Genomic DNA, 15,589 nt, shown 5'->3' with positions numbered 1-15,589 from the left:
GGGAACCCGCTGCCCGGCTGTTGTTACGAAGCACTTGACTTCTCCTTGACACCGTGAGAAGGATGTGCCCGAGCTACCCGTGAGGATACGGTGTCCTGGCTGTGGGCTGAGCAGTGATCAACGTGCCTCTGCAGAGCTTGCCCGGCTCCGGCAGCGGGAAAATCAGCTCTCCTGAGTAAATGGACACCGGGAGTTACGTTTCCCCCCTCCTCTGCCAGACTCTCCCGAGGATGGGGAGGTTTACCAGGCAACCATTTCCCTCCAAACCTTCTGCAGGTCCCGGGCAGGGAAACCCCAGTGCCGTGTCCTGTGGAGCACGGGACGCGGTCCGGAGGGCAGGATCGGTGCCTCCGTCTGAGCCTCCAGGATAGACGGCAGAGAGGGAGCCCAGCCACAAACACAGCACGTCCCCCAGCCCCCCTCGTGCCCCCTGGGCTCTCCAAACCTCTCGGATCTTAATTTTCCTTTGATCTCACAGCACTTTGCAAAATACGTTATTTAATCCCAGCGCAGCCTCCCATCACCCTGAAGGTACCACCGTTTTGCCCAGAGAAGGGAAATGTTTTTTCTGCTGTTTCGGTGTATTACAAATAACCTTGCAAATACCCATGTTGACAGACGCACTGAGAGAGGCAGCTAGGCAGACAAAGAATTTGATTCGCTCGCTAAAACAACCGGGGTAAAAAAAATTATAAATGGGTTTTATAATCTCTGGTAACATGGAAAAAAAAAAAACAACCACCCCAGCTTCATTCACAATCAGCAGAACCACTACATGAAATACTCGTCTTGGACCAGCAGAGCTGTGATTTCTCAGCTCTTTCAGAAGGCGCAGGCACGCAGCCTGGAGGAGAAGGGTGCCCGCTTTTCCCTGCTAAGGGAAGAGAGACAGAAGGAGAGTTTTTCTCAGCCATTTCCGAAGTGGCAAGACCAGGCACCGTACCAGCCCTCCAGCAAAACAGGGACAGGAAACATACGGCCCGACCAAAATGTACCGCAACTCCTCCACCGCATTTCCCATCCAATTAACGACTACTGATTACAGGCAGGGAGGCAACGGAGATCCTGCGGGCCCCGCACCTGCCGTCCCAACCCGCTTCGCCCAGCGACGGCAAAGGCGACCGGGGAAACTTTGCGACCCTTCAGCTGAAGGCACGGGGAGGCGGCGGGGGGGGGCACCCGGGTCTCCCCCAAACCCCTGCCCAGGGCAGCTGGAGGAGGAGAGGTGCTCCCCGCACCGCCCCCCCCATCTCTTGTCCCCACACGGCCCCCCGGGGGCACTTTGCAAGCGATGCCCCCCCCCCCGCCCCTCCATCACCCCGAAGGTGGGGGGGGGGCGGCTCTGCCTCTCCCCGGGGCGCTGCTCTCTGCAGCCGGGGGGGGCTCCTGCAAGGCCTGCCGGGGAGGTACGGGGCGGGGGGGCAATCCCCGGGATTTTGCAGGACACCCAGGCGAGGAGGAACAGGGCGGCCGGGGGGTGGGGGGGAAGGGTGCAGCCGCCCTGGAGAGGCAGGGATGCTCCGGGCAGCCCCCCCCCTCCTCCTCCCCGCACTTACTCCCGTGCTGCGATCCAAGGTGCCACCCGTGGCCGCCGTGAGTTTGGTGGTGTTGAGCCCCACGAGGGAGGGCAGCGTCTGCGACATCCAGTTGGTGATCATGGCCATGGTGCTGAGGACGACTCCAATCTTGAGTAAAGGCACAGACATGTCTGCGGGGGGGGGCGCCAGGCACCCTTCATTCTGCACCGGCGCCGGGCTCCATGCCGCTGGGGACGGGCTGCGCCAGTCGCCCGGCCGCCACCGCCGCTCGCCACCGGCCCATCGTCCACAGCCGCCCCGCCGCGGCCCTGCCCGGCGCTGGCGATGGTGCTGCCGGTGTCTGTGCCGGTGTCACCGGAGCCGGTGTCGCCGGAGCGGGGCTGCCTCCCTGCGCCCGCCGCCGCCGTCGGGCGAGCAGGAGCGGAGCGAGCGGCTGCAGGAGGCGGGACGGGACCAGGGAGGGAGGGGCGGGGAGGGGGGGCGAGGGGGGGCGGGAGCGCCCAGCCAGCCGGAGCGACTGCGGATGGGCGGGTGGGAGGCGGAGGGGAGAAGGAGGGGAGAAGGGACTTGGGGAGGAGAGATTTGGGGGAGGGAAAGAATTTTTTTTTTCGAGAGGGGGGGAAGGGGGAGCGAAGGGAAGAAGAGGAGAAAAGATATTTGGGGAGAGGGGAAAGAATTGAGGGGGGAGAGATTTGAGGAGAGGCGGAAAGGCTTGGGAAGGGGAGAGAAAGATTTGGGGAGAGGGGAAAAGATTTGGGAAGGGGGGAAAGGGGGAAAAAAAGATCTGAGGAGACGGAAAGATATGGTGGGGTGGGGAAAAGATTTGGGGAGAGCGGAGAAGAATTGGGGAGGAGGCGGAAAAGATTTGGGGAGGGAGGGAGGGAGGGAGGGAGGGAGGAGGAGAGGGGCGGGGGGGGGGCGGGTCCCCCGCTGCGGCGCGGCGCTGCAGCTCCCCCTGCCGGCTGCTGGCGGCGCGGGGCCGCTCTGTCCGTCGGTCGGTCCGTCCGTCGGTCGCGGCGTTTCCTCGCCGTGGGGCGCGGAGGGGAGGGGGACGTCGTGGTCCCCCAGGCCTGAGGTCCTCAGAGCATCCCCCCACGTCCTCCCCGCTTGCCCCCTGACCCCGCTCTGCACCCCCCGCCCCGCGTCAGCACGAAGGACCCGACCTGCTTGAGCTGCACCGAAATGCCCCGGCAGCTCTGCCTGGCAGCCCTGCTCCTGCCCCAGCCCTGCCCCAACACTGCTCCTGCCCCAGCCCTGCCCCACTCCTGCTCTTTCCCCAATCCTAACACCAGCCCTGCTCTTGCCCTGTTCCTGCCCCACCCCTGCTCTTTGCCCCAGCCCTGCCCCATTCCTGCCCCAGCCCTGCTCTTGCCCCAATCCTGCCCCACCCCTGCCCTTGCACCAGCCCTGCTCTTGCCCTGTTCCTGTCCCAGCCCTGCTCTTTGCCCCAGCCCTGCCCCAATCCTGCCCCAGCCCTGCTCCTGCTCCATTCCTGCCTCAGCCCTGCTCTTGCCCCAGTCCTGCTCTTACCCCAATCCTAACACCAGCCCTGCTCTTGCCCCAGTCCTGCTCTTACCCCAATCCTAACACCAGCCCTGCTCTTGCCCCATTCCCACCAGGCAGGGCTGCATGGACAGGAGAGATGGGACAGTGTCAGACACTGCCAGAACATCCCACCCCAGAGTCTGAAGAAAACTCCAGGCTTTCTGTGGCTGGTGTAGCTCTGAGGCCAACCCTGCCAAGGAACCCCACAGGCTGTTACACAGCAAACAGCCCGTCTGTACGGGCCTGGCAAACAGTCTGCAGTAAGACGGAGCTTGTTCACAACTTGGGTTTCCTGAAGGCGTTTGCAGAACTGTCCTGGTGACTTCAGAACCAAAGTCTCAGACCAACACAGATCTGCAGTTCCTTGCACATCCTTCCCTAAGTCAACCTTTAAACACCCCATGGGAAGCAAATTATGAAATTAATCCCCTGGCCCTCTCCAGAGGATAGAAGTGACACTCGCTCTGCTGGTACAGCACCAGCCTCAGCATGTTGGTCTCCAGGAGACCCTGTGCTGTTCCATGGCCCCACCACCCCCAGCCTGGCTGCCTGTACTGGATCTGGGAGCAACCACATTCCCACTGGAGTCTGATCACCCCAGCCCCAATCCTGCCCCCTCCAGAGCTGCTCTTCTGATGGCACGGCTCCCCAGGGTTGTGGGTCTCATGGCCCCCTCCCCAGGAGCTCGCTGGGCTACAGCTGAGGGTGCTGAGGGGTGCCCCAAGGCCTTGACCCATAGAGCATCCAGGCTGGTGTGCGGAGCAAGTCCCAACTGGGGAAGCCTGAAAGTGCGATCGCTGCTGAGCTGACCTGTCCCACTTTAACAGGACCTTGCTCCTAGCTGGGGACCTGGCCCTTGGCGTGGGATCATCCCAGTGCCTCCCAGCACTGCTGGTCTGGGCAAAGGCAGCAGAGACCAGTGACAGCCAAGTGGAGCTGGTTCTGCAGAGAGCGCTGGGGAGTTTCTGTGAAGCACTGAAATGAAAGCACATCTAGCAAGTCCACCAGGTGGAGAAAAAGAGATGCTTTAGAGTACGAGCGCTGACACCAGGTCGGATCCTGCCCCCCCCCCCCCCTCCCCCCCCCAACAACACAGCAGCAGAATCAGATGCTGGCAGCTGGGAGGCAGCAGCTGGTGCATGTCACAGGCTGCAGTAGCTGAAATGCCATTCCCTTCCCTCGCTTCCCAGCACCCTCAGACTGTGTCACCCCTGCCCTTTTCCCTGCTCAGGCCAGGCCAGCTCTAATCCAGCTAAATCAGCCAGCAGACAGGTCAATCTTCTGCTGAAATCAGTTAGAAAACACTCCTGCCCTCTGAATCGGACACTGTCCTGCCTAGGGCTCCCAAAGGACACAAACTATTTCCACCCCGTGAAATCAGCTTCACCCAGCCCAGGCACCAAGCATCCTTCCCACGGCAAAACTGCTGTCAGGTGGTGCAGCATCGTGCCTGAGGAGGTCAGCACCAAGGAGGTGCTTCAGGCTGTGGTTGTAGGCACAGGTTCATTAGGCAAAAGCCTCCGATGGCTTTCATCTTTTAGAATAAATCCCATTCTGTTCCAGTTCAGCCTGTTCTGCTCTAACGGGTGCTTATGCTGTGCTCAGCACTGTAGCAGCTGAGACCCTGATTGCTTATCTGATTTCATACCATATAAAACACTTGAGTGCTACACTTAAATCATCTTAATGTTCATTTTGAAACTGAGTTTGTAAGTAAAGTTTATCCCTCATATTTGTCTACTCCAAACACATACAAAGGGAATTAGACCTATGAATACTTTATTATTTAGAATGGTATTCAGCAGGGTAACAAGCACTCCTCTGCCTTGCTCTGGATTCCACCTGGACTAAAGAAAGACTCATTTCCTACCAGTGCACGCAGGTGATTTCATTCGTATGCCCTTCAAGTGCTTTGCAATGATTAAAGCTTCTGCACACGGGGACAGTGAGGCACAGAGAGAGGAGCAGCAGCCACAAGTCCCTGCTGAGGAGGGGGCTCATCACTGGGAGACTTTTCCCAGTGGCTGGCACGGAGTGTCTGTGCAGGTGGGGGGAGGCCGGGCTCTGGCAGCGGCAGAGCTGCTCCGCTTCCCTGGAGCAAAGCCCTTCATGTCAGCTGAAAGAGGGGCTGTGCATGTCATAACGGGGCGGGGGGGGAGAAATCCAGGTGATTTTCTTTCTTTCTCTTGCTTCCAGTGTTTATGAAAGAGCCCAAGAAGTTTTTGGGGAGTCTTTTCTTTGCTGGTAAGATAAAGGGAGTTAAGGCAGAGACATCAAAAGATCGGCTGCTCTTCCAGACCTTTGCAGAAAGTTCAGTGCAATAACGACCTGTGCTGGGAGCAGGATGGCCCTGAGCCCAAAGGGTGTAACCACGGCCCTTCCCCAGCACATCAGGCTACTCGTGGCATGGCCACGCAAGCTGAGCCCACATCAGCTGGTCCAAAGTGGAGACCTGACAAAAAAGAGGCTCCCCAAAATGCTGCTGTTTCCCTTTTTTAGGGGTGAAGGGCTATTCAGAGGGAAGAGGGAGTGGTTGCTGCTGTGCGAGGAGATGCTGTCCGTCACCTCGTGCTGTGCTAGGTCATGGGCATCAAAATGACCTTTGTCATCCCAGTGCCTAAAGTAGGTGATGTGCAAACATGGAAACCTCCTCCCTACCCTAATGATTTCCCTGGTTTTAGAAGCCCAACATGGCAACAAAATGAAACACAGGCAGCAAAAACCAGTAAGGACGTGAACCTGATGTGGGAGACCTGACATTGTCTTCATGCTAGAGCAAATCAGAAGAAACTGTGGCAAAATCAAGAAGGAGACTGACGACTCCTCCTGACCTGATGGCATTCACTGATGGACCTTCCCAGGGCCAAGCAGGATCCGGCCCTTAAAGAGCAACTTTCTGTCGTAATGTCTGCAGAAATCTCTTCAGTACCAGTTTGGCTGAACTGGTTGAATTCATCTTTCTCCTGATCACTTTGGGGTTTTTCTGCACAGGGCATTGCCTTGAAAAAAAACCTCATGATGTCCCCAAGTTTTTCATGTCCTGATGCACTCGCTACAGACACCCACCCCACAAGAGCAGGGGGTGCAGAGCTGCCCTCTGGGTGCCTCTCCTGCTGCAAGCAGAGAGGAAACAGCAGGAAAAGATGAGCTGTTTAGGGAACAAAAGATCCTCCTTGCATGCATTCTGAGCAGAGGAACAGGAGGAATGACAGATAAAAAAGCAAAGACCAGGGTCTTCCAAAATAGCTGCTTAGTGGAAAATATGGCTGCTGGGAAGTGATAATGAAAATCTGACTGTCTGCCTAAAGGAGCACTACAAGGGTCAAGGTTTGCAAACAGGGCCAACTCCTCTGTGTGTGTGTGTAGGACGCAGCGGTCATTGTCTCCCTCTCCTGGCTGGTTCAGAGAAGAAGTGCTGAAGTTCCTGTTGCTCCCAAGTTACAAGGAGATGGTGACCACAGTCAGAGAACTCCTATTTAATGCATGGTGAGAGGGTGGGATCTGCTTTAAAATACATACACCTCTATTCTAACAGCCTCAAATCTTGCTGGTGCTCCAAGCTGGCTCAGTAAATGCTGGAGCCATCTCAGCTAACACTTGACATCTCCAGCTGAGGTATGTCCAGCTGAGCTGGCTGCTCAATGGAGGCACTGCCCCAGGCACCTTTGAAGGGCTGGCAGGTCTGTCTGGGAACAGGACTCCTGTCTGGGCAGTGCAGGGCTCTGTAATTTGGCAGGGCACTCAGGTCTGCCCTAGGATAGCTCTGTGGTGTGTGAGACAGCCCATACTCCAGCTCTTTCCAGCTCCTCCTCTCTGCACTGGACACCCACAGGATGTGCCGTGCCCTGGGGCCAGGGGCTGCGGGGAAGGGTCTGTCTTCTTTGGAAGGATCTTGCTGTGTAACTTCAGGGATCCTCCTTAGATACTTGGACTAAGTGACTTTTCTCCTGTAGTTGATGGAGGAGCTCTGAACCGGCCTCTTGGAGGACTCTCTGTCTCCACTGACTCTTTGCATCCCTCCTGGTGTCCTGCCTGATGCCGGGCTGCCAGAGTCTCTGTTGCTGCCCCACTGCCAGGTGCTGCTGCACTTGCAAAGGAGTGGGGACTGCATGGAGGAGGCTGGCGAGCTGCGGGGTGGGAAGGATCCCCTCGGTCACGCACGGATGGGAGAGCACCCCGAGAGCCGGGGCGAGGGGCCGCGCTCCTGGGCACTGCACAGCACGTCTGGCTGCTGAAGGCAGGGAGATGCCCAGCAGCTCTGCGTGGGGGTCCCTGCAGTGGGGCTCAGGGCTGAGGGTAAAGAGCTCAGCAGGCTCAGGCCGGGGCTCCAAGCCTACCCCAGCGCTTGGTGGTCGCTGTGCCCCTTTGCTTTCTGCCCAGCACCACAGTTACGGAGAGAGAGCCCTGGACTCTGCTCTTGAGAGAAGGACGATGTTTCTCATCCCTCTTTCAACTCCGTAAACATTCACCCCCCTCCCTCACACTCCTCATTGCCTGGGCTTGTGGCAGGAGGTATCCGAAATCCCTTCGCACCAGCCTGTGGGCAGCGGGAGGACTGTGAATGGTGCCAGGCAGACGTGGCACCCCACCTACCCTGGGAGGCAGCGTGGGCACCTTCATCCTCATTAAGGAACATACACTTTGTACCCATCGCCTCTGGAGCATGGGACAATCTTCTGTCACATTTGCCGTGGGGCATCTGTCCCTCAGCAGGTCATGACTGCCACAGCAATAAATGGTACCAGGCTTCCCTGATTTTGGGGTCTGAACTCCAAATATCCTTGCCCCTTTGTCTGCTTTTGTCACTATCTGTGCTACCATCACTCACACAAACCTCAGTCATGGAGCTGGACCCTGTCAGCTTGGCAGTGTACCAACGCAGAGCAAACTCATCCCCTCCTGCTGCGGGGAGGGTATGGGTGGACAGATGGGGAAAGCAAAGGAAGAAAATGGCAATTAGAGACCCCAAAGTACTTAGGAAACATTGTCCACAGTGCTGGAGAACACTGCCAGCTCTTGGTGGGACTCTGTGTGAAACTGCCCGTGCCTGGTGCTGCACTTAGCTCCGGGAGCGGCCGTGTTCCGGGATCAGGCAGCCCAAAATACTCCAGAAAGTTAACCCCCAGCCACAGACACTGGGACTACTCCTTCCACACACAAAACACTCTGCAACCTTCCCTTTTGTAACCGGCACAGCGAGCAGAAACACTCTGCAGCAGAAAGAACACGCTCCTTATGTTACACTGGAACAGAATAATCCCCTTTGCAGGTTCTTCACTTTGCTAAATCTGTGTTTAGCTAAAGCTGCTCTTGACATTAAACCCATGCTCTAACAGCGAGTGCCAACACGTGTCAGAGTCTCTGGGCTAGATCAGAGCCCATTCAAGTCGGCACAGGTTTCGCGGGCGCGTCAGTGGGTTCCCGTGACTCGGATGTTTTGGTTAGGGATGATGAATTTTTGGGGGGGCATATTTCCCTGGATCAGTCACACGCCTCCTGTCAGAAAGTACCTTTACACTGAAAACTTGATCTGCACGTTGCTTGCTAGAAAACACGGCGTTGCTCCGGTGTCGCTCGCTGCTGCGCGCTCCTGGACCGAGGGCTGACACATCTCGCTGCCTCCCTGCTATCTTTCCAGGAGATCTTTTGCATTTTGGCTGGTTTTGAATGCTGCCTCCCAGCTGGGATGGGGGGCTGGGAGCCAGGACCTGGGTCCTCAACAGGGACAAAGCTTCCCAGGGCCAAAACCCAGGACAAAGCCAGTCCATAGGCTGGGACCAGGGCTCCTGGGCTCAGCTCTGGGAGGGCAGTAGCAAGCAATAGCTACAGTCTACAAAAGAAAGAAAATCAGGATTTTTAGGTGCTCTTTCCCCACAATTGGGATTTGCTGGTGCTACGACATGTCTCAGGCTCTGTGCCTCAGTTTCCCAGGTGCATCTTCCCCTTTTTGGGGGACTGCTTGACGGACTCAACCTCTCAGGTATCCCCCTGCCCACCCAGGTCTCCCAAAGAGGCACCCACAGGCTACAAACCCCAGAGGGACACTCCCTGGGTGTCCTTGCCCAGTTTGCTTTCATTTGTGGCTTCATCAGAGCAGAGCAAAGCCAACACTTATCACTCATAACTCGAGAATTAGCTTCTTCCACTGTCAACGCAGTCTACAGCCTTCATCTATCTAATTCACTCAGATAGTAATTAGTTTTGTATTACTTTACGCAGTGATGCTAATACTGATTACAAGGACTGATAACTTGAGCAATAAATATGACCCAGGGCTGAAAATTACCTTTCTTTTTTATTGGTTAAAGCTGAAGTTAGTGAAATTAGTCACAAATTGGTTTATGAGATGAGGCAGCTGCCTCCTGTTACAGGCTGCAGATTTGCAGCTTAATCCTACCAGTTTCCACGTCTCTGTCTCAGGGGAGGGAAGAGCCCGGCCACCAACGTGGGCATTGGGAAGCCCCCCATGGATGGAGGGGAGCCAGCACAGCCGGGCTGGGTGCTGCTGGGGCAGAGGGGCATGGGCAGCTTTGGGGAGGGCAGCATGCATCCCTGGTAGCTCCCCCCTTCCCTTGAAAATAGCCCCAAGAGGGACCCGATGTGCTTTTAGAAAAATCAATGGCAAAATTGTTTTGTTCTGTTTTGTTTTTTTTTTTTTTTTTTCCTTGCAGAAACCCTAAATGTTTAATAACTGTCTGCTCCAGGAAGGTATTGCTTCCTGTGTGGTTTCAATGATTACCGGGTAAGTGGATGTCAGAGCGCCGGCTGCCCGCTCTGCGCCTGCAAAACTTTTGAGGAATGCAAAGAGGTTTTCACTGGTAATATCCCAGCAGCCGCCAGCAAGCACGAAGCATGACAAAAGGACAGGTCGGACAGACAGACAGACAAGCAGATGGCATCCTAGACCCCTTCTGCCGATACCTCTGGCTTTACTACAGAAGCCCGAATCCTCTGCCCTTTTGGCAGCACTCTCTGCCTGCACGTGACGAGCAGATCCTTAGAGAGCGTAAGTTGGCTCTGCTCCTTCACGCCATCAGGAGAGCTGCCTGGGTCTCACTGAGAAGGAGACAAGGAGAAAAAAGCCCCGTGCTCTGCCCAGAGCTGCATGCATAGCCAGAGCAGGGGTGCTGCACCCTGGGGTGCTCACAGTAGCAGCTCTGCCCCCCCCATCGCTGCACCCCAAAACCAGCCTGCTCAACCCAGCCAAAATATGTCATTTCAGGTTTTGATCGCTGATCTGTGGAGAGCTGAGTCAAGGCCAAAGCAAACTAGGAGCCCTTTGACAGCTAGAAGAAATCCCAGAGCCTCGTGCAGTTCTCGCTCTGGGACTGGGGCTCCTGCCACCCCCTCAGCCCTGCCTGCCAGGGGTATGTGGAGGATGTGGAGGATCGAGGGGCAGGCAGGGGCTTCTGCAAAGGACTGGGATGAGGGGACAGGGGCACATAGGGGCATCTCTCCCCTTGTTTCGCACAGGTAAAACTACCATCCACCTCAGGCGGGCCTCAAAGCCCCCACCAAGCCTGGGGGTGCAGCCTGCAGTGTGTGCATCACCCGTGTGCTCCCAGCCAGGCATGGGCATCCTTCCTCCCACCCCAGGGGACCATCAGAGGATGCTGCAGTCCCAATACCTTGAAGACAACTCCCTTCCCTCCACAAGAAGAGCTTTCCCAGCACCCAGCTGGAAGGACAGCCATGTGCTCACCCCCGCCAGCCCTATTTAATAGCCATCCCTCTCCCCATTTCTTTCTTTCTTGTGTGCTGGCCTGCCAGTGTCACTGCAGGGAGGGAGAGGAGAGGACAGCAGTAGCTTCTGCATTATCAGGGAAAGCTGCCTAAATCAGCAACCTCTCTCCCCTGAACCTCGATCCCTCCTCCCCCAGCATCAGATCTCAGTAGGGGATGGGAGAGACTCCACGCGTGTGATGGAGATGTAAATCCAGCACGGAATTAAATGTGGAAGACACTGAGCTGGGCGGTGCCTGGGCTGAAAGGCATATTTGGGGATTGCATCTGGCAGCTGTGCTACAGAAATGAGATGCTAAAACTCTGAAAGGGCTCTGCAGTGCCAAGCGAGTCAGCAGGCACGCTGGCGGGAGAGCTCTGCATGGCCAGAGCACGGGGCCTGGCAGGACTCAGCTACCTGCAGGCAGCAAAGCCCAGGTAGGCACTGCAGACCTGAAACCAGCCCCAGCAAAGCCAGCTCAGCAAAGCCAGGGCTTTAGCAGGGGCTTCCAACCTCCCACCAGTGGGTAGGGACGGGCTGGGAGGTAACTCCGCCAAAGTCAGCCCACAGCGCTCGGCCCCACAGTTCAGAGCAGATTTGATTCCCCATCCCCACTCTGATTTAAAGTTGGTTGAAAACTTATGAGTGCTGCATTCTCAAAAAAAAAAAAAAAGGGCAAGAAAAGGAAAAAGTAGCCAAGCACAGCAGCATCCTCGGCGCAAGAGGTGATAACTTGGCGTCCTTGAAAAAACCCACCAATGCAGAGCGACAGGGGCTGCCAAGGCCAATGAGGGACGGCGACAGCCCCTGGCAAGGGGGGGACCACCCAGGTCCCCAGGCTGTGGGTGCCCTCAGCCTAGGGTGACAGCGCCTGGGGAGGCTGGAGGGGCAGCAGGACAAGGGACAGCCCTGCCACATTGCTTCGCCACGACGCTGCCGTGGTCCCTGGCTGGCCGTGACCTCGGCCGGGCCGGGTGCGTAGCGAGAAGCCCCTTTTTTGCTGATTCCCGAGCAATGCTGGCGGTCGCTGGCTGCTTTGTCCAGCGCTGCGCATGCGCATCCCCCCGTGCATCCTCTCACACACAATGGGCTTCTCCTGGGTGCTCACTTGCAGCTCTGGTTCCTTCCCACCCCTCCTCATCCACGAAGCTCTTGGATGTCTTTGCTTCCCCCCCACCCCCCCAAATTACTACCTTTTCATCCCTTCTCTGGAGGGCCCCATGCAATTAAGGCAGCTCTTTAGCCATTTCTTCCTGGGGGGCAGCAGAAATACTCCGAGGGTGCAAAGCCAAAAGGCTTCAGCTACTGAAACTTCAGCAATAGGGCAGTGGCAGGAGAGAGCATTGTCAGCAGGGGAAAGGAAAAAAATAATCTACATAAAGCATCCAGGATGAGAGCCCAGCTGCTAATTGCTCCTACATTAAGAAGCCTCCACTCCCCTCCTATTTATAGCTTCTTTTTCTTTCTTTTTTGCTTCCAGGCAGCATCACAATTAACCCCACAATCTAGAGCATCCTCTTGCAATTACTTTTCTTCCTTTCCTCAGTGACTGGGGAAAAAAAAAAACACAAAAGACAACCTCCTTGCCTGCCTCTCCCCAGTTATCTTAAAGAAGTCAAATGGAGTTTTTATTTCCACTTGCAAGAAATGGCTTTTGCGTGCCTCCTTTCCTCCCCCCAGCCCCACTACTCACTCAGTCCAGGGGCTGGGACAGTAAAGACAAGCATTAAAATCCAGTTTAAAAAAAAAGAAAAAAGAAAAAAGGTGGAGAGGAGGGAGAGGGAGATAGATAAGATGCTCCTGTCTCCCACAAGCCTGTCACAGATGGAAACATCAAGGGACATTAAATGTCACCTAAAATCGGCAAAGCTACCCCCACATGAGGAGCTGGGGTGGGGGGGGTGACAAGGAGGGACCGCCACCGTGCACCCGCGTCGCGTCCCTGCGGGGACCCGGGACAGGGAGCCCCGAACTTCGCAGAGCCCCGGCCCCGCCGAGGGGTCCCGCTGCCCCCCCACCCCCCCCCCACACACACACCCCCCAGCAACTTTCCCCACAAGTGGGGCGGGCAGGTGGGGGGCAACTAGACACCCCTCGGGGGTAGCCACGCCGGGGCACCCCCCCTTCTCTGGGGGTCTGCTCTCCTGAGCCCCCTCACCCCCGCGACACCCCGTCGGGTCCCCCCGCACCGCGGGCTGAGCAAAGACGGGTACCCGGGGAGGCGGGGGGGGGGGGGGGAGCTTCCTACTCCAGTTTTCTTTTGTGCTCTCGAGGTTTAATAGAAAATGGCGTTGGGGAGAAAGGGAGAGAAGGGGGGGGAGTGGGAAAAGCAAGAGAGAAACCTACTTGAGTGAGTTCTGTGCCCATCAGGATGAGAAAGCAGAGGGTCAGGAGCTTGCTTGCCGGTTGCATGTCTCGCACCCAGTTCTAGGCACCTTGCATACAGATCACCTCCCGGGCGAGCCTCCCTGTGCCGATCACCGAGCGCCTCGCTGCCTCCTCAGTCCTTTAGTGTTATTATTATTTTAATTAAAAAGGAAAAAAAAAAAAAAGACAAGAAAATGCAATTAAAAAAAAAAATCAGAATGATTTTCCGGGCGGCTCTCAGCACCCCCAGGAAGCAATGCAAGAAATCTGCTTAGCAGAGCCTTCACTTTGCATATTTATTGGGATCCCAGTTTCTCTCCTCTGCTCTCGGTGCTGGCTCTCTGGTAATTTTTTTTTTTTTTTTTTTAATGGCTCCCCTGATCGAAAGACATTTGCGAGGAGAAATTCAACGGAGCACGAAATGATTATCTCTGCTATTGCCAAAAGTTTGCCTTGAAAAGGGGGGGTGATGGGGAGAGGACAGGGATTAAAAAAAAAAAAAAAAAAAAAAAAAGGAATTGGTAGGGCTGGCTACTAGCAGGGGATGGCTGTGGAACAGGATGTGACATCAACTAAGGCGGGGGAAATTTAACTAAACACGGCAAAACCAGCCTCGGGAGCGGCGGTGCGGGGCGAGCAGGGCCGGGCCGGGGGGGTGGCGGCACCGCGGGGAGCGGAGCTGGGCTGGGGGTGAGCAGGGGGCGGTAACCCCCTCCCGCCCTCCATCCCTCCTGGGAGCTCAAGGAGCTGCTGAGCTGCCCCCACTCTCCGGGGGTGCCGGTGGGTGGGTGGGGGGCGTCTCATCTCCCCCAGGCACCAACCCCCAAACAAAGATGCCTTCCCAAACCAAGCTCTCGGAGCAACAGCCCCTGTAAGGCTCAGACTCAAATTAATTTAAGGCAGTAGGAGCACGGTGACAGCCCTTCTGCTCTGCAGAGCATCCTCCCTTGCATCTGCTCCCAGCACCCTGCAAGGGAGGATGCACCCTGGGGAGGGGGCTGCAGGCAGTGCCCACCCCACACTGCTCTGGCTGTGCCCTTCCCCTCCCCACGGTCCATCGGGATTGCTTACCCCTCATTTCTCTCTCACACACGCTCCTCAAATGCTTCACAAACCACAGTTTTCCCAGGACCTCAGAAATACTGTTAAATCTCTCAGTATTGGGCAATGCAAGTGAATAGCATCACCCCCCCTTTCCAGGGGTAAGAAATGTAAAGCAGGTCTTCTCTTAATGATTATTGAATGATTTAATAGAAATCACTTGCCACAGGCCCACAATTAGCACAGCCCCCACAAGAGGATTTTCCCCCTTGATTGCGAAGGGTTTCTCCTTCTGGAGTCTTCTGGTACTGGTTATTACTGGTGTGGGAGATGGGGTCTCTGTAGTGATGAGCTGACACAGGGCCTTTTCCACAAGTCCTGGGATCACAGAGCACAGCGTTAAGCAGAAGCTGGGAAATTTGCAGCACGGTGACCCCAGGGTGAGGCTCAGTGGGGACAAACAGCTGAGAACAAACTGGAAAAAGATTTCTGTGTGTTGCCATCAGCAAACATCCAAGGGAAGGTTGCCCCAGACCTCCTAAGATTGGGTTTCAGCAGCACCCTGCAGCTTCAGGCAGCTCTTCTCTAGGAAGGTAATCAACACATTAGTTTAAAGAGAGCTTAGAAAAAGGCAATCCAGAGAGCAGCTGTGGGAAAGCTGGCACGTCTGACTATCCCACATAGATCTATCTTTAATATACTTCCCTCAGCACCTCCCTTTAAGGTCAGTGCTTTATAGCTCATAAAAGCTGAGGACCTTTAAAAAGCATTAAGCTCCCCTTGACTTTATCAAGAGCAGCACAATAAGGCCAAAGGCATCAGTGGTATGACAGGGTTTGAACACATCCTCCCCTGGTGCCTTAGAAGGTGGTTTTTTACCACGGCCATCACCTTCCCTCGGGCAGGGATCGCAGCGGGGTGTCCTGCCTGTGAATCAGCTCTCACCAAAAATCCGGGGAGGGAAGGGGGACTAGCAAGTTACACACGGCTGTGTTTCTCTGCTTGGTGCACTGTTTAAAGTGCCTTCAAAAACCACCTGAGCGGCTTCCTATTAACCCTGTGACACAGGGCAGCGCATGGTTGGTGCAGCTCAGGATGCTCTATGCGAGGCCCCAGGTGCTGCTGGAGCTCACAGGGCTGAAAATAGATTTGAGAGGTGCACTGGCAATAAGGGTTTCTTTCACACAAAAATTTTCAATGATGAGATCATCTTCACCTTGAATTGTTGGGAGGTGACTTCATTCTGGGTGTTTTAGACCTCAGAACAGAAGAACTCCCCTTGTTTTCCACAGTGGCACTGGATCAGGCTCAGAAATGGCACCTTTTCCAAGTCAGCAACAGCGTGTCCCCAACAGGGAATCTCTTTTCTCCTCCC

General features: G+C 55.9%; 1 protein-coding gene across 2 annotated transcripts in view; it reads right to left on the bottom strand.

Moving 5' to 3' along the window:
- The window catches only part of OLFM1 (olfactomedin 1), a 34,926-nt gene extending 21,034 nt beyond the window's left edge, over window positions 1-13,892 (bottom strand). The window contains exon 1 of one of the 2 annotated variants that reach the window (XM_074891138.1): window positions 13,153-13,892. In XM_074891138.1, the coding sequence (XP_074747239.1) occupies window positions 13,153-13,218 (66 nt within the window). In that variant the 5' untranslated portion in view covers window positions 13,219-13,892. Of the gene's footprint in view, window positions 1-1,556; window positions 1,998-13,152 lie in introns of those variants that run through there. The other variant, XM_074891137.1, reaches the window with a different exon arrangement.
- Between the last annotated feature and the right edge of the window lie 1,697 nt (window positions 13,893-15,589).

This window comes from Strix uralensis, chromosome 21 (genome assembly GCF_047716275.1).
Source record: "Strix uralensis isolate ZFMK-TIS-50842 chromosome 21, bStrUra1, whole genome shotgun sequence".
Lineage (NCBI taxonomy): Eukaryota > Metazoa > Chordata > Aves > Strigiformes > Strigidae > Strix > Strix uralensis.
The sequence above is the reverse complement of the archived record's forward strand: the minus strand, read 5'-3'. Positions and strand labels throughout refer to the sequence as shown.